This window comes from Ranitomeya variabilis, chromosome 2 (genome assembly GCF_051348905.1).
Source record: "Ranitomeya variabilis isolate aRanVar5 chromosome 2, aRanVar5.hap1, whole genome shotgun sequence".
NCBI classification, from domain to species: domain Eukaryota; kingdom Metazoa; phylum Chordata; class Amphibia; order Anura; family Dendrobatidae; genus Ranitomeya; species Ranitomeya variabilis.
The window spans coordinates 992,564,622-992,582,466 of NC_135233.1; the positions used below are offsets into that span (position 1 = coordinate 992,564,622).

General features: G+C 48.5%; 1 protein-coding gene across 3 annotated transcripts in view; it reads right to left on the minus strand.

Annotated features, from left to right (window-relative positions):
- YEATS2 (YEATS domain containing 2) overlaps window positions 1-17,845 on the minus strand; it is a 122,857-nt gene that overhangs the window by 101,777 nt on the left and 3,235 nt on the right. For all 3 annotated transcript variants that reach the window (XM_077291083.1, XM_077291085.1, XM_077291084.1), the window contains exons 3-4: window positions 15,973-16,070; window positions 6,314-6,406 (exon numbers count right to left, since the gene is read on the minus strand). In XM_077291083.1, coding sequence (XP_077147198.1) covers window positions 6,314-6,406; window positions 15,973-16,070 — 191 coding nt within the window. The remainder of the gene's footprint in view (window positions 1-6,313; window positions 6,407-15,972; window positions 16,071-17,845) is intronic.

Genomic DNA, 17,845 nt, shown 5'->3' on the forward strand with positions numbered 1-17,845 from the left:
ACATCCAGAGTCCCCCATCGAAGACAAATCTGATGGAAGACTTCCTGGTGCAAGGACCATTCTCCTGCCGCGAGACCCTCGCGGCTGAGGAAGTCGGCGGCCCAATTGTCCACGCCGGGGATATGCACCGCAGATATCACAGGGACCGTTGCCTCTGCCCAGAGGAGGATCTTGGATACCTCGGCAAGGGCCAAGGAGCTCCGAGTCCCTCCCTGATGGTTGACATAAGCCACAGCTGTGGCGTTGTCCGTCTGGATTCGGATTGGTAGGCCCTTGAGAATCCTTTCCCAGTGACGGAGGGACAGAAAAATGGCTCGAATCTCGAGTCGCGAATGAAATTGGGCGAAGGGAATCGCTTCCAATGTTGCTACCATCCTCCCCAGAACCTTCATGGCCGATCGGAAGGAGGGAGGCCGAGGACCCTGGAGCATTCGTATGTCCCGATGAAGGATGGATCTCTTGTCTTCGGGAAGAAAGACTTTGGTCTGACGAGTGTCGAAGAGCATGTCCAGAAAGATGATGCGCTGAGAAGGAATAAGGCAGGACTTCTTCCGGTTGATCAGCCACCCGAAACGGGCCAGGGTGTCAAGAACGATGGACAGGCTTTCGTGAGCCTGAGAACAGGACGGAGCCTTGATGAGGATGTCGTTGAGGTATGGAAACAGAACCAGGCCTCTGACCCTCAAGATGGCCATCAGCTCCGCCATGATCTTCGTGAAAACTCTTGGGGCGGTTGCAAGACCAAACGGCAGGGCGACGAACTGAAAATGTTCCTGGAGCACCGCAAAGCGCAGGAATCGGTGATGTCCCGGGAATATCTGGCATGGAGGTAGGCGTCCTGAATATCTATGGAACACAGAAATTCCTGAGCCTCCATGGAAGCAATTACTGAACGAAGGGATTCCATCCTGAAGTGCTTCAGACGAACTCTCCTGTTCAGTAATTTGAGATCCAGAATGAGACGAACCTTGCAGTCTTTTTTCGGTACCACAAAAAGGTTTGAATAGAAACCGGTGAACCGTTCTTTTTCTGGGACGGGAACTAATATACCCTGGTTTTGAAAAGAGAAGCGATGGCTGCGAAGAAACCCGGAACTAGAGCGGGGTCTCTTGGAGGTCGGGATTCGAAGAAATGATCCCGGGGTCGTGAAACGAACTCTATCTAGTATCCTGAGGATACAACTTCCCTGACCCATGCGTCCTCTACTGAGGAGATCCAGACGTCCCTGAAGAAGAGGAGACGGCCGCCCAGCCTGGGAGGTGGGCTGGGGTCTTGCCGAGAGCCATGCCGAGGTGAGATCTTCCAGTCCTGGACCTGGATGATCTATCCTGGGAGTAGCGAGGACGCAAGAAGGAGTGGGCCTAAAGGATACTGTCTTCTCCTGACGTGCCTGTGGCCTCTGTCGCTGCTGGGGAAAGGAGTTTGACGCCGCGAAGCGACGAAAAGGCCGAAAACACCGAAATTGACGTCTAGGAGGACGACGAGGTTTGGCCTGGGGAAGAAGAGAACTTGTGCCCCCGGTGGCGCCCTTAATGATTTGGTCCAGCTTAGAACCAAAGAGACGAGACCCCTGAAAAAGAAGGCTGGTAAGGGACTTTTTAGAAGACATATCCGCCTGCCAGGCCTTAAGCCAAACGGTCCGGCGGATGGCAATCGCGTTGCTGGACGCCTGAGCCGCACAAGACGCAGCACCCAGGGAGGCAGAGAACAGATATTCACCCGCGTGAGAAATCTGGTTGGCAAGGGTACTCTCTTTCTCTGGTCATAATCGCCTCGAATTCCGGGTGAGGAGCGAAAAACCTGGAAGGTGGTTTAGCCCGTCTAAACGAAACAGCCTGATCTGCGGGTTCCGTAGAGGACTCCTTGATGCCACAGGTTTGATTTATCGCTCCAATGAGATTCTGAACCAAATCCCTCATGGTAGCGATTTGGTTTGAATCCAGCTCCGAAACATCCTCCGAAGGCGCATCTGAGAACGCCTCGCCTGACTCAGGGGAGGAGGACCGGGGGGAAGTCGACCGCAGAGAAGGACCGTGTGGTGAGATGGAGCGAGAAGAGGACACAGACCGGCGTTCCTGTCTGGACCTTTTGCGGCTTGCAATGGAGGGCTCGGACGGAGCTTCCTGCGACCCGCTGGTTACTGCAGGAATCTGCAGGGGTAATCGGTCCAGCACTGACACTAGAGTTTGAGACACCCGTGTTAAATCCGCCACCGATTGTGACAGAGAGGAAACCCATCCTGGGGTGGGGGTATCGCTCTCAAGCGGAGCAGCCGGGGGATCCTGGGCGGTGGGAACAATCGGGTTGCTGCAGGCCTGACAGAGTGGAGAGGACTGACCTGAGGGAAGTTTGCAGTTACAAGACGAACATGCAAAGTACTTGACTAAGGCAGAAGAGGAAGAAGTAGGAGGACGAGAGCGACCCCCTTTACAGGTAGACATTTTGAAAAGGTCCCTGAAGAAAATGCCAGAGGGTTAGGGGACAGGGGGGCAGAGGGGAGTGTCAGTCTGCAGTGCAGAGCTACTCACGGCAGACGAAGACTGAATCCAGGTGGAGGACGTCGTCCGGCTTGCGGGTGGACCTCCGGGGAAGTCTATAGACAGGAAGGCGATAAGGGCTCCTGCCGCAATACAAGAGGAACCGCAGGAAAAAACGCCAGATTGCACGCTCTGCAAGGTGATGGAGCGGCGATGTGTGGCGCCAGCGAAGTAGGGAGGGCGGAGTCTGCTGAGCGCCCAGGAGCACCAAGATGGCGCTGGTGGGCGGAGAATGCGGGGAGAAGGTTGTCGGGCGGGAGTAAAAGCCCACCCGAGCAAACCGGAAGTGGAGGAGTCGCGGCGCCGGAAGTAGGCCCCGGCCGAAGCCGGGGCCTATATTAGAAGCCGGCGGCCGCTGGAGAGGACCGCGAGTCAGCTCCGAAAGGTACGGCCGCCGGGGAAAACGGCGCGGCTGCCTGTAGGGGGGCCGCGCCGCACAGAGCAAGGATGCGGCCGCAGGCAAGGCAGTGCGACTGCCTGTAAAAGTGCGCCCGCCATGGAGGAAGCAGCACGGCCGGTCACCAGGGCCGCCGCGCAAACGGATCGGACTGTCGCCCAGGCTACTGCGGAGGTCTGTGCCAGAAAAAGTGCGGCCGCAGTAACAGCAGTGCGGCTTCCTGTAAGGCGCCGCGCCGCTCAGAGTAAAGATGCGGCCGCAGGAAAAGTAGTGTGGAAGATCCCATATTTCCCCGCTCTTGTAGCAGAGAATCCGCAGAGACCCCCCCAAGAAGAGACTGATAGGGAGGAAAAAGGATACTCACCTAAACATCCCACGCCGTCCGGTACTAACCTTAAAACGTGGAAGGTGTTAGACGTCCGTGGAGTTGGTGATGGACGTCCTCGTCTCCTCCAACCGACAGGCTCTGGTGGGCGAGTGGGTGGGGGACGGAGCCAGGACCGGACTTCTGAGCACGCTTGTGTGCTAGGATCTTGGTCCTGCTGTCGGATCTATGAGGATACGGGGTGGCAGTACACGCCGTACTCATAGTCCATAATGTGGGATTACAGGTGTGACTGTTCACCCTGTATCCCTCCGGAAGAAAACCTGAAAGAAAAACGACGCACATTGAGGTAGATAAGGGTCTAATGAAAGACCCGTGTCCACCTCCTACTGACACTAAGCTAACCTGAATATCCTACTTCCTGTCGGTGGGGTGTACACTGCGGGGGAGGAGGTAACTTTTTTATTTTCATAGTGTCAGCCTCCTAGTGGCAGCAAAAAAAGAGAACACAAAAACCGAACTAATGCCCAAACAATAAATTCAAATAATTTTATTTGTAAAAGAATACACCAAATGGTAGGGGGAAAGAAACCAAAAGAGGGCACAATGCCAAGGAGACAAAGCAATAAACAGTCCTGCTATATATATAGTACAGTGATGGTGTAATACAAATAAATAAATATATATAACCCAACACAGAACTGAAAAATGTATATACATACACTAAAATAATGAATATACAAGGGGGAGAAAAATAAAATATATATAGTAGTGCCTAGAGTGCTTTGTAGGCTAAGGACAGGGGCCCTGACGAAGGCTGACGCCGAAACGCGCGTCGGGGAGTGGCACATCCAGGAGACGGCAGTACGTCAGGTAATACCTGCTCCAGGCAATTTATTTAAAGACACTATGTTCTAAATTTATGATTTATCATTTGTGACATTGGTCATTGTGATACAAATGAGACAAGAATGTCTGAATGTATGTGTAGATAGTGATTTCACGTATCTATTGCCATTAACTGAGTAAAACAAGACAAAATGGAAGCGGGAAAGTGCCCTCAGAGTGATCTATTTGCATTGTAGGAGGAGATGTGGCATAAACAGCTATGTACGCATGTGCAGCGGCATTCTTGTAGTGTGAGAAACATATTCTCAAGGGTGAACAACAAGATAAGCATGGATTTTGTACAATAACAGCTCGTGATCTGTAAAATAACAAGTTATATGAGAAAAATGCCAGTACGCATGACGAAACTAAATCCAATTTTAAGTGTATAAAACAGGACGGCATCTAGTTGGGGGTAGGGACATTCCAGGAGACTTTATGGACGCATAACTTCTGTGATGATGTGTTACCGAATATTTCCTTCTCATCAGTCGAGTCCCCCGGCAGGGAAGTGATGTTACAATATTTGGTAATTATATAGATGCTTACTTTCTCTATTATATAGATGATGATTATGATCATGTAATGTTAGGCTAGCGCTGTTATAATTCATGTGCCTGTAGTACATATATCAAATCATAGCTTAAATTGTTGATTATTAAACTTTATTTCATTATTAATAAAATATAAGTTGTTTTACCGAAATAGAGACCTAGTAGTCTTCTTGCCTAATTAGTATATTAGTGAGCGCTACGTAAGTAAGGGGTTTTCCCCTCCCGGAGTGAAAACTCGGTAAGACAGTCATCATGCCTAGATCCATTTAGCAGGTACCCGTGAATATACTCTTATTCCCAGCGTATATTTGGCCGCACATTTGCACTTTATATTGATACTCTGGCTGCACTTTCTGGCACTTGTTGCACTTTACGTTGGTATATTAATATATACACACACTCTCTATTGCACTTGCAGTTACTATGTGCACCTTAGCCTACAAAGCACTCTAGGCACTACTATATATATTTTATTTTTCTACCCCTTGTATATTCATTATTTTAGTGTATGTATATACATTTTTCAGTTCTGTGTTGGGTTATATATATTTATTTATTTGTATTACACCATCACTGTACTATAGCAGGACTGTTTATTGCCTTGTCTCCTTGGCATTGTGCCCTCTTTTGGTTTCTTTCCCCCTACCATTTGGTGTATCCTTTTACATATAAAATTATTTGAATTTATTGTTTGGGCATTAGTTCGGTTTTTGTGTTCTCTTTTTTTGTATAATTCTTCTGATTTGTCCATTACCATGTCCATTGCGGGAGATATATATATATATATATATATATATATATATATATATAATTTGTGATTGTGCACCAAATATTCCATCTTTATTGATTATCCTACTAAGTGAATTTAGTATTTATGTATTCCTTGCCTTGAGTCTTTATCTAAATCCTAGTGGCAGCAGCATACACCCATGGTTCCTGTGTCCCCCAATGAGAGGCGATAGAGAAAAAACATCTTTATGAAAACAAGTTTAAACCTCTTTCTATTTTCACACTGACCACTGTCTCTGTACACATAGAGGCAGCAATACACTGACTCAGTGCCTTCTACAGGAGGGAGCGTTCTACACATGCTGTTATCGGGACAACAGCCATTATTCAGGGAGGAGGTGAGCTGTGACCATCATACACGGTGAATCCGGTTATCTACTGTACATAGAAGGGACACCTTTCATTGTAATCCTGTCAGTGATGATAACTTTTCATCAGTCTCATTATCTCCATAGAACAGGAAGATAGAGGTTAGTATAGCCTAGTAGCCAGTTTGAAAATTGCCGAATTTCTGATTTTTCTTTACATTTTTAGTTCAAAATATGAAGAGTTGAAGAAAAAAACAAAACTATCAAATGTTTTAAAAATAAATTTATTAGAAGACCTAATTTAATTAATAAGTCATTTTCTGGTGACATGCCCAGTGTAAAAACTACGCTATCACATGCCACAATGTAGAACCAACACTAAGGCTGTGATCACACACAAGGTTTTGCCCACATTTTTGTGACCTCGGTAGGCGACCACCATAGGAATGAAGAATACGTCAAATATGCAGGATAATGGGAGGATAAGAGTAACAAGGCACAGAAAGACATCTTACCTCTGGTACTTTGCTGACCCCCGCTGAGGCGTAGTAATTGGCCACAATGTAGGCACGAAGTTTATCCATCATACGCCGCGCTTCAGTCAAACGCTGATTGAGAAAATAATGAGAAAGAATAAAGATTAAATGTCATCACATCATCAATCCGTAACAATTCAAGAAACTAAAGAGTCAGGAGATCAGGGAGATGAATCTCTGGCTCAGGACCCGTCCCTGTATTGCATGGTCAGCCATTCCATAGAGCCAGGCACGGCTTTGCTTGGCCCGTCCATTACTGGGGTGTTATAATTCTTAAGGGCTTGTCACTAGAAGGCAAGATAGAGAGTCGCAGACCCTATTCCCATCAGTACAAAGATCTGGCTAAAGGTGCTACAATGTAACTCCGTTCTAGCTCATAGTCTACCTCTAAATCATCAAAATTTGCCCATTTTTCAAGTAAGATATCTAAATATCCTGAGAAACCAGACAAGCTGATATTGTTTCACATTCAAAAAGGGTTTGCCACCTAATCTGAGAGTAGCACAATGTAGCGACAGACTCTGATTTCAGCGATGTGTCACTTACCGGGCTGCTTGCTGTAGTTTTGATAAAAATCAGCAGTAGTTTATCACTAGAGGACTAGTAATCCTGCTGCTAGGTAGACCCTCATATTCATGAACTCTGTATAACCCCACCCCCACCACTGACTGGCAGATTTCTTTGTACACTGTGCATAGGCAGAAAGCTACCAATCAGTGATGTGGGCGGGTTACAAAACTGGTACATCTGCAGCAGACAAAACAGGATTTATTTTTCAAAATGACAAGCGAGCAGCCCAGTAAGTGACATCGCTGGAATCAGGGTTTCTGCCCCTACATTATGCTGCTCTGAGATGGGGCAGAAAAAAAAGGAGATTTTTGTGTACTCACCGTAAAATCTCTTTCTCTTAGCCTCTAATTGGGAGACACAGGACCATGGGTGTTATGCTGCTGTCCACTAGGAGGCGACACTATGCATAATCTGAAAAAAGATTAACTGTGGCTCCACCTGTGCAGTATACACCTCTGGACGGCATCAGCCTTCTCCAGTTTTGTGCAAAAGCAGTAGGAGGAACGTAACATGAATAACATAATTATGCCTGTAAGAAGGCAACTATGTAACATGAATAACATAATTATGCCTGTAAGAAGGCAACTATGTACGAGCTCAAGAAAACAATATGAGAACTCAACAGTTACAACGGCCCGGAAAGGGCAACAGGGTGGGAGCTGTGTCCCCCAATTAGAGGCTAAGAGAAAGAGATTTTACGGTGAGTACACAAAAATCTCCTTTACTCTGTCGCCTCATTGGGGGACACAGGACCATGGGACGTCCTAAAGCAGTCCCTGGGTGGGAAGCAATGGACGAATATTGTGCAGACAGGCCCCTATACTTAGGGCACTGCTGCCTGCAGGACACATCTACCCAGGCTCGCATCCGCTGAGGACTGGGTATGAACCCTGTAGTGTTTAGTAAACGTGTGTAAGCTAGTCCAAGTGGCCGCCTTACACACTTGTTGTGCCGAAGCCTGGTGCCAAATGGCCCAGGAGGCCCCTACCGCCCGTGTAGAGTGTGCCGTAATACCGGCTAGAAGAGGAGAATTCTTAAGGCGGTAGGCCTCTTGTATGGTGGATTTGATCCACCTGGCAAGGGTAGCTTTGGAAGCTGGCAGACCCTTGTGGCTGCCTTCCGGAAGGAAGAAAAGAGAATCAGACCTCTGGAAGGACGCAGTCCTAGACACGTATATACGTAATGCCCTGACAAGGTCAAGCGTATGCAGAGCCTTCTCCACTCTATGAACCGGAACCGGACAAAGGGATGGTAGTGAAATTTCCTCATTGAGGTGGAAGTCGGACACAACCTTTGGAAGGAAGGATGGGACCATACGAAGAACTACCTTGTCCTGGTGAAAAGCCAGGAAGGGCCGTCTGCAGGAGAGTGCTGTCAGTTCAGACACACTGCGTAGCGAGGTGATTGCCACCAGGAAAACCACCTTCTGGGAAAGAAGGCGGAGCGGGACCTCCTTAAGGGGTTCGAAGGGTGGTTCCTGCAATGCTGTCAGGACCAGGTTGAGGTCCCACGTTTCTAGTGGTCATCTGTAGGGGGGAACCAATCGGGAAACCCCCTGAAGGAAAGTCCTTACTTGCGGCTTGGTAGCAATGCGCCTTTGAAAAAGCACTGAGAGGGCTGACACCTGGCTCTTAAGCGAGCCCAATGACAGCCTGGCCTCCAGACCCGATTGGAGAAAACCAAGTACTTTGGGTAGGGAATAAGGGAGTGGGATCTGGCCACGAGATTCGCACCAGGTAAAGAAAGCTTTCCAGGTACGGTAATAAATCTTGGCAGACGCTGGTTTCCGTGCTCTGATCATGGTTCCAATGACGTCTGTCGAGAGCCCTGCCTGGGTTAGAACCCAGGTCTCAAGGGCCACGCCTTCAAATTGAGAGCCCCTGAGTTCTGGTGGTAGAACAGGCCTTGTGATAGAAGATCGTGGCGGTCGGGGAGATGCCAGGGGGCGTCTGCTGTGAGTTGTACGATGTCGGCGTACCATGTGCGTCTGGGCCAGTCCGGTGCAATTAGGATGGTTGGAACTCCCTCTTGTTTGATCTTCCTCACCACTCTGGATATCAGGGGGAGAGGTGGAAAAATATACAGAAGCTGGAACTGGGTCCAGTCCTGAACCAGAGCGTCTGCTCCGAGCGACCGCGGATCGTGTGTTCTGGCCATAAAGTTGGAGACCTTGGCATTGAAGTGGGATGCCATTAGGTCCACATCCGGGGTCCCCCAGCGGAGACAGATCTGTTGAAAAATTTCGGGATGGAGAGACCACTCTCCCGAGTCTATTCCTTGTCGGCTGAGGAAGTCTGCTTCCCAGTTGTCCACACCCGGAATGTGGACCGCCGAAAGAACCGACCCTGTGTCCTCCGCCCAGTGGAGGATGTGTGACACTTCTCGCATCGCCTGGGTACTGCGGGTCCCCCCTTGGTGATTCACATATGCCACAGCTGTGGCATTGTCCGACTGTATTCTGATGTGAGAGGCTGCCAGTAAGTGATGGAAGGCCCTCAATGCCAGAAGGATGGCACGAATTTCCAGGATGTTGATGGGCATGGTCGCTTCCACTGGGGACCACTTGCCCTGTGCCCTGTGGTGTAGGTGCACCGCACCCCAACCCGTCAGGCTCGCGTCGGTGGTCAGAACCTTCCATTGACCTGTGAGAAAGGATTTCCCCTTTGCTAGCGAGGTTGGCTTGAGCCACCAGTGCAGGGACGTCCTGGTTGACGACGTTAGCTGGAACTCCCTGTCGAAAGAAAAGGGATTCCTGTCCCAGGACTTGAGAATGGCTAGTTGGAGAGGTCTGAGGTGAAACTGGGCAAATGGGACAGCTTCTATTGCTGCTGCCATCTTGCCGAGGACTCTCATGGCAAACCGGAGAGATCGAGGGGGTTTGCGGAGGAGGGTGCGAACTGCTAGTCGGAGAGCCAGTGCCTTGTCCTTGGGAAGGAGCACTAGACCCCTGGAGGTGTTGAATAACATTCCCAGGAATGTCAGGGACTGGGTTGGTGATGACTTTTGTAGGCTGATTAACCAGCCCATGCGACTGAGAGTATCGGTTGTGATTGAGACGCTGAGCTTGCAGTCCTTGAAGGTGGGAGCCTTGATGAGTAGATCGTCCAAGTATGGAACGACTACTATGCCTCTGGAGTGCAGGATGTCCATGGTGGCTGCCATGACCTTGGTGAACACTCTGGGAGCCGTGGCGAGTCCGAAAGGGAGAGCCACGAATTGGTAGTGGTCCTGGCCTATTGCGAACCTGAGAAACCTCTGATGGGCAGGTGCAATAGGTATATGCAGGTATGCGTCTTGTATGTCTATGGAGGAGAGATATTCTCCCTTCTCCATGGACGCAATGATGGACCGAAGGGACTCCATGCGGAAATGACGGACCCGTACATATTTGTTGAGCTGTTTTAGGTCTAGTATGGGCCGTACGCTGCCTCCTTTCTTGGGAACTACGAACAGATTGGAGTAGAACCCTCGGAAGCGGTCGGTCGTGGGTACGTGTGTACCGGTACTATGACTCCTGCTTGAGAAAGCAAGGAGACCGCTTGGTGGTAGGCACGAGCCTTGGCTGGCGGTTTTGGGGGGACAGAGAGGAAGAATCGGTCCGGTGGGTTGGAGGTGAAGTCTATTTTGTATCCGGAAGACACTAGTTCCATGACCCACCTGTCTTCTGTAATAAGGGCAGCCAGACTTGATGAAAGAGCAAAAGTCGGCCGCCTACTGGTGTGGTGTCTTCCGGAGTCCGTGAGTCATGATGAGGAGAAAGTCTGAGATTTTCCTCCTCTGGGCTTAGGCTGGCCTGCTTTGGACTGCCAGGTCTTGTCCGACCTTTGCGTCGATCGTGAGTTGTCCCTGCGTGGGGAACGGTTACGATTTTGTGCTGGACGCGAGACGGACCAGCCGGAGGAATTCCGAAAGGATCGGAATCGAGTTTGGTTACGCTTCTTGTAAGTGCGTTTAGGTTTCAGTTGGGGAAGAGAAGTACTCTTACCCCCGGTGGCATTGGATATCATAGTGTCCAACTGTTCACCGAAAAGTCTCCCACTGAGGTAGGGGAGGTGTGTGAGGGACTTCTTTGAGGCTGCGTCCGCTTTCCATTCCCGCAGCCAGAAGATACGCCGAATCGTGATGGCGTTTGATGCTATCCCCGCTACTCCCCTTGCTGAATCCAGAGCTGCATGGAGCATGTAGTCTGCTACAACTGCTATTTGAACCGCTTGGTCCGACAGCTCAGGAGCGGATGCTTGGAGAGCTTGTAAATTCTTTGCCCAGGCCAGAATGGCCTTGGCAGCCCAAACTGAGGCGAACGCGGGAGCCAGGGATGCCCCTGCTGCCTCGAAAATTGAACGAGCCATGCGTTCTACCTGCCGGTCTGCTGCGTCCCTGAGGGTTGAGCTATCTGGCAGTGAAAGGAGGGTCTGTGCTGCTAGCCTAGAGACTGGGGGGTCCACTTCAGGTGGATCTGTCCATTCCTTGGTGTCCTTCTGTGGGAAGGGGTACCTCGCCTCCAGATATTTGCGATTAGCAAATTTTTTCTCAGGCTGTGAGAGCGGCTTTTTAAGGATCGCCTTAAACTCTGGGTGGTTAGAGAAAACCTTAGGCGGCTTCAGAGGTCCTTCAAAGGAAATCTTATGTTCTGGGGCCTCTGGTGGCGGATCAGAAATGTCCAGCACTTGATGGATGGATGAAATTATGTCCTCAACTAGCGCTGTATTGCTAGGAGGGATTGGGATCAGGGACCCCTCCGTGTCTCTGTCTGAGTCAGAGTCACAGATGCCTTCCGAATCCTGTGTATCACTGAGGCGTCCCCTGCTGAGTGGGCTGGAGAGGAGGCCTTCTCTGGTCGGGGATTGCGGAGATCTGCATTGTCTGTCCATTGTCTCTCCCTAGAGGGGGATGACCGTGTGCTATGGGATGACGCAGATGGACTTGATTTATGGGTCTATCTTGCGTCCTGACCTAGACGTGGATGTGCCAGGGTCATCTTGTTCCTCAGTCAAGCTCTCCCTTTGCTGGGTAACGGTCATAGCCGAGGCATGACCCTGCAGACCCTGAAGCAATGTGGAGGTTAGGTTATCTATAGACTGCGTCATAGATTGCGATATCTGAGTAGCCCATTCCGGCGTGGCATTAGACACCGAGGCATTGGCAGGCGCTTCTTGGGGCTCTGACACATTAGTTTGTATACAGTTCTGACAATGCGGGTATGTGCTACTACTGGGGAGAGCGGTCCCGCAAGCTGTGCAGAATGCATAATAGCAGTTCTGCCTGGTTCTCTTGGACCTTGAGCCCGGCATAGTGCACAGAGTGCAGAAGTGCTGCCAGCAGAGGACCTTACAGGGGTAGAGAAACCTATAGGGGAGCCTTATAGGTAATATGGATTCACAGCTGAGTAAAAAACCCAGCTGTGATCTTACCCCACCAGTGTGCCCCTAGGTCCAGCGCCGAAGATCCACAGTCCTGTGCCCCCCGGAGACTGGCTGCCTGGTCCTGCAGACCGGGAGATGCAGGGTTAATCTGCAGCCGAAAATGGCTGCTGAGACAGAGAGGAAAGGAGAAGGGGGAGGAGAGCTGGAAAAAGGCGGCAAGGCTGTGTAAAAAAGCGCCCTTTCTGTCTCGATCCACCCCCTGTATGACACTGTAGAGTGTCATATTTGTCATCCGGGGGGCGGGCCGGGGGGCGGAGAGGAGGCGGCAGCTTCAGCTAGGCCGAAGCCGGGGCCTAAATTAGATGCCTGAGGCCCAGAAGGGCTCCAGGCCGGCGCGAAAGTCCGGGAGGGGGTCGGATGTGAACCGGACCCCTCCGGATTTAAAGGCAGGATGGCGGTGGGGCTATAAGCGGAAGGGGGAGCCCGGTAGGGGTCTCCCTGAGGCAGTATAGAGCTGGTGCTGCCGCAGAGACAGGGGCGCAGGGAGCCCTGTGTCTGTATGTGCCATGCCTGCCAGCACTCCCCCCCGGCCCCAACAGGAGCCCGCAGCTGGGCTGGGGTCCCTGGATGCAGGCACAGTGTGCTGGCCCATTGCTGGGAGCTGTAGAATGCTGCCTGTACAGGCCTTACCTGAGGTGTCTCAACCTAATACCCCCAGAGGGGGATTAGGGAGGGGCTGTTGTCACCTTCAGGGGCCTTTATCCTCGCCTCGACCTCAACCCAGAAACCAAAAGGAATTGGGGAAGGAGGGGGGGTCTCGACTTCGAACCAGCACCCGAGGGACTGGGGAAGGAGCAACATGGGGAATAGTCATCTCCACTTCAACTGGGCACCCCATAATAGGGGGCCGAGGAAGGAGCCATGCCGGGAGTCTCACAGGAGACCCTCTTTTCTTCATCTGTAATCCCGTCGGAAAAAACGGAGTAAAAATCTTTTAGGTGTGCCTCCTATGTGACACTAAGCAAAAACTGGAGAAGGCTGATGCCGTCCAGGGGTGTATACTGCACAGGAGGAGCCACAGTTAATCTTTTTTCAGATTATGCATAGTGTCGCCTCCTAGTGGACAGCAGCATAACACCCCATGGTCCTGTGTCCCCCAATGAGGAGACAGAGTAAACCTAGTGACAGATTCCTTTTAATAATAATAATAATAATCTTTATTTTTATATAACGCTAACATATTCCGCAGCGCTTTACAGTTTTGCACACATTATCTTTTAAAGGGAACCTGTCAGAAACTTCTACACCCACAAACCATATATATGACTGTGTAGCCATTTTAACCATCAGCAGATTGATCGCTTTATGATCCCAATGCGATTCTCTAGCTAAGAAAAAAAAATGTTTTGAAATTCTGTTTGTGTGTCTGTGCACGGAGAGAGAAGTCACGTGTCCCTCTTGTGGAATTGTACTTACTGACTTTCCATTTCTGGATTTTGTTATATACCACATGACCAGCACAGTCTCGTCAGTTGCGGGTTCACTCCCTGCTGATCTGTGTCCTGTTTTCCCATGAAAATGGTGAAATAGGTTTGTGGCCATATTGTCATGTTTTAACCCCTTCATGACCAAAAATGTTTTCCGTTTTGTTTTCCGCTCCCCTTCTTTCCAGAGCCATAACTTTTTTTATTTTTCCTTGAATAAAGCCACATGATGGCTTTTTTTTTTGTGGGACGAGTTGTACTTTTGAATGACACCATTGGTTTTACCATGTTGTGTACTCGAAAACGGGAAAAAAATTCCAAGTGCGGTGAAATTGCAAAAAAAAAAGTGCAATCCCACAGTGGTTTTTTGTTTGGCTTTTTTGCTAGGTTCACTAAATGCTAAAACTGACATGCCATTATGATTCTCCAGGTCATTACGAGTTCATAGACACCAAACATATCTAGGTTATTTTTTATATCTAAGCAGTGAAAAAAAAATAAAAAAAATTGCGCCATTTTCCAATATCCGTAGCGTTTCCATTTTTCAAGATTTCGGGTCGGGTGAGGGCTTATTTTTTGCGCGCCGAGCTGTCTTTTTCAATGATACCACTTTTATGCAGATACATTCTTTTGATCGCCCGTTATTGCATTTTAATTCAATGTCGCAGCGACAAAAAAAAAACGTAATTCTGATGTTTCGATTTTTTTTCTCACTATGCAGTTTAACGATCAAGTCAATACTTTTTTCTTTTTATTGATAGATCGGGCGATTCTGAACGCGGCGATACCAAATAGATATTTGATTTTTTTTCATTGTTTTTATTTTGAATGGGGTGAAAGGGGGTAATTTGAACTTACGGTTTTTTCATTTTTTTTTTTTTTTAATATATATATATTTTTTCCCCCTTTACTTTTGGCATGCTTCAATAGCCTAGATCGATCGGCTCTGCTACATAGAGGCGATGCTCAGATCGCCTCTATGTAGTAGAATTACAGACTTGCTATGAGCGCTAACCACAGGGTAGCGCTCATAGCAATCTGGCATTATCAAACAGAGGTCTCAAGGAAGAATCTGGTTGTCATGCCGACGAACCGATGACCTCCGATCACGTGACAGGGGATAGCGATGCCCGTATTTCCGGCCCGATGGCCGGAAGCGCTTCATAAATGCCGCTGTCAGAGTTTGACAGCGACATTTAACTAGTTAATAGCTGCAGTCATTTCGTGATTTCACCCGCACCTATTGCGGGCACATGTCAGGTGTTCAAAACAGCTGACATGTCCCAGCTTTGATTCGGGCTCACCGTCGGAGCCCACATCAAAGTGGGGGATATTGACATCGGTGTACTAATATGTCCGATGTCAGTAAGGGATTAATCAGCAATACCCGAGTTGCCATAAATTACTGTTGGGCAGCACCTGTTTACATGGGTCGAATAACCACACCAAACATTTAGCACATGCAGGTGCTACAATATAACTGAGCAGAATATATATCAATAGTGCTGCTGCACTGACTGTTCTAAAAAACAGCAACATTAGTAGCTGCAATATAATGAAGAAAGAAAGACATCAGTCAGACAGGTGGGATTTTTAACGGAACTTCCAAGTTGGATTAGGACTTGCTTATATATGCTGCTCATTAATGTTAAAGCATATTAATACAAGTCAGTTGTTTCTGGCCCTTTAAGAAAGAGTCTAAAGTCAGGTTCTCCGTGGTCTTACTGTTTTGACAGCTGTGTGAGACTCACTGCTTTGGAGCAGGGAGATACAAGGTATGGGAGGAAGCTGGGAGTGTGCAGCAGAGAAACACAGATCTATGCTGCTCTTCATGCTGGATGCAGTAATAAAGAAACCCTAAGATGGGTTCCTGTGTATTATGGATCAGAAGAAGGAGGAGGAGAAACAGAGTTAAGCTGTCACAACCTTCCCCAGTGTGTTGTGGCTGTCTATGCTTAACTCAGATAAAAGAGCAAATATGTACTCCTCTAAAGTTAAACCTTTTCTAAGCAGCCATTTCCTCCTCCTGAAAACTAACCTTTTAGAAGCAGCTATATGACTCGCCTTTATTTTGAATACAGCCATTACATGGCTCATAACAATATTCTGCATAATGTTAAATTTAGAATACATTGTTTTTAGAATCAAACCTTCATTTACCAAAACAGTAATGTAATTTTCATTTACTGACAAAATAAAGGCAAGGCTGTACAGCACATACCTGATCTATGATTTCAATCTCATTCTCCTTGTTCTTCAACTCAACAGCAAACTGTTCGTTAACGATGGACTCAATCTTTGAGATGGCAGCATCACGAGCTATATAACAAATATAGAAATAATAAATTAGTCTAATGATACTATATAAACTAATAAGGCAGGAGTTTTTTTCTGCTCCTGCAATAACTCATTGGTAATGTGGAACAAAATTAAAAAGCTGCAGTAAGGCGGTTATCATTATCTTTCTTTGCACTGACATTAAACAAAAACATAAAAATACATTATATCAACAGCAATTACCGTATATACTCGAGTATAAGCCGACCCCCCTAATTTTGCCACAAAAAAACTGGGAAAACTTAATGACTCGAGTATAAGCCTAGGGTGGAAAATGCAGCAGCTACCGGTAAATGTCAAAAATACAAATAGATACCAATAAAACTAAAATTAATTGAGACATCAGTAGGTTAAGTGTTTTTGAATATCCATATTGAATCAGGAGCCCCATATAATGCTCCATACAGTTCATTATGGCCCCAAAAGATGCTCCATACAAAATAGGCCCCATATAATGCTCCATGCAGTTATGGCCCCATAGATGCTCTATATAATGCTCCATGCAGTTCTTTATGGCCCCATAGATGCTCCATGCAGTTCTTTATGGCCCCATAGATGCCCCATATAATGCTCCATGCAGTTATGGCCCCATAGATGCCCCATATAATGCTCCATGCAGTTCTTTATGGCCCCATAGATGCTCCATGCAGTTCTTTATGGCCCCATAGATGCCCCATATAATGCTCCATGCAGTTATGGCCCCATAGATGCCCCATATAATGCTCCATGCAGTTCTTTATAGCCCCATAGACGCTCCATATAGCATTGTGCCACATGTAATGCTGCTGCACTAAAAAAAAAAATAAAAAAAAAAATGACACTCACCTCTGGTCGCTGCTCCTCAGCGTCCCGTCTCTCCGCACTGACTGTTCAGGCAGAGGGCGGCGCGCACACTAATACGTCATCGCGCCCTCTGACCTGAACAGTCAGTGCCGAGGACGAAGAAAGAGGCGGCGGTGGAACGCGGAAAGGTGAATATGAAATACTCACCTGCTCCCGGCGCTGTCCATGCATGTCCCACGTCTCCGGGAGCGGCAGCTTCTTCCTGTAGTGAGCGGTCACGTGACACCGCTCATTACAGTAATTAATATGCGGCTCCACCCCTATGGGAGTGGAGTCCATATTCATTACTTTAATGAGCGGTGCCAGTGACCGCTGAACAGGGGAAGAAGCAGCCGCGCCCCAAGACCGTGCAGGAACCGCGCCAGGAGCGCTGGGAGCAGGTGAGTATTTGACAGGTGTCGCTCCCCCTCACCCGCTGACCCCCCCGCCTTCCATGACTCGAGTATAAGCCGAGAGGGGCACTTTCAGCCCATTTTTTTGGGCTGAAAATCTCGGCTTATACTCTAGTATATACGGTACCATATGAAACACAACAAAACTAATCTCAACAGTAAAGATAAAAAAAAATTACTGGGGTACTCCCATAACTAGCAGCATCCACCAACCAACCCATCATTAAAACCATCTGCCTAAGGCCTCTTTCAGACATCTGTGTCTCCAGTACGTGTGGTGACAGTTTTCACACGTTCCAGAGACACTTACACACGAAGACCCATTCAAATGAATGTGCACAAGTCAGTGTGTTTCCACGGACTGTGTCCATGGGCATAATACGCCGACATATCCGTTTTTTACCCGCAGCGCGGGCCGCAAAACGTCCTGCACACAGATAACACACAGGGATGTCATTCGTGTGACACGTACCGGTGCCCAAGAAGCAGCGGTACACTAAGCGCTGTTCCCCGAAGCTGAAC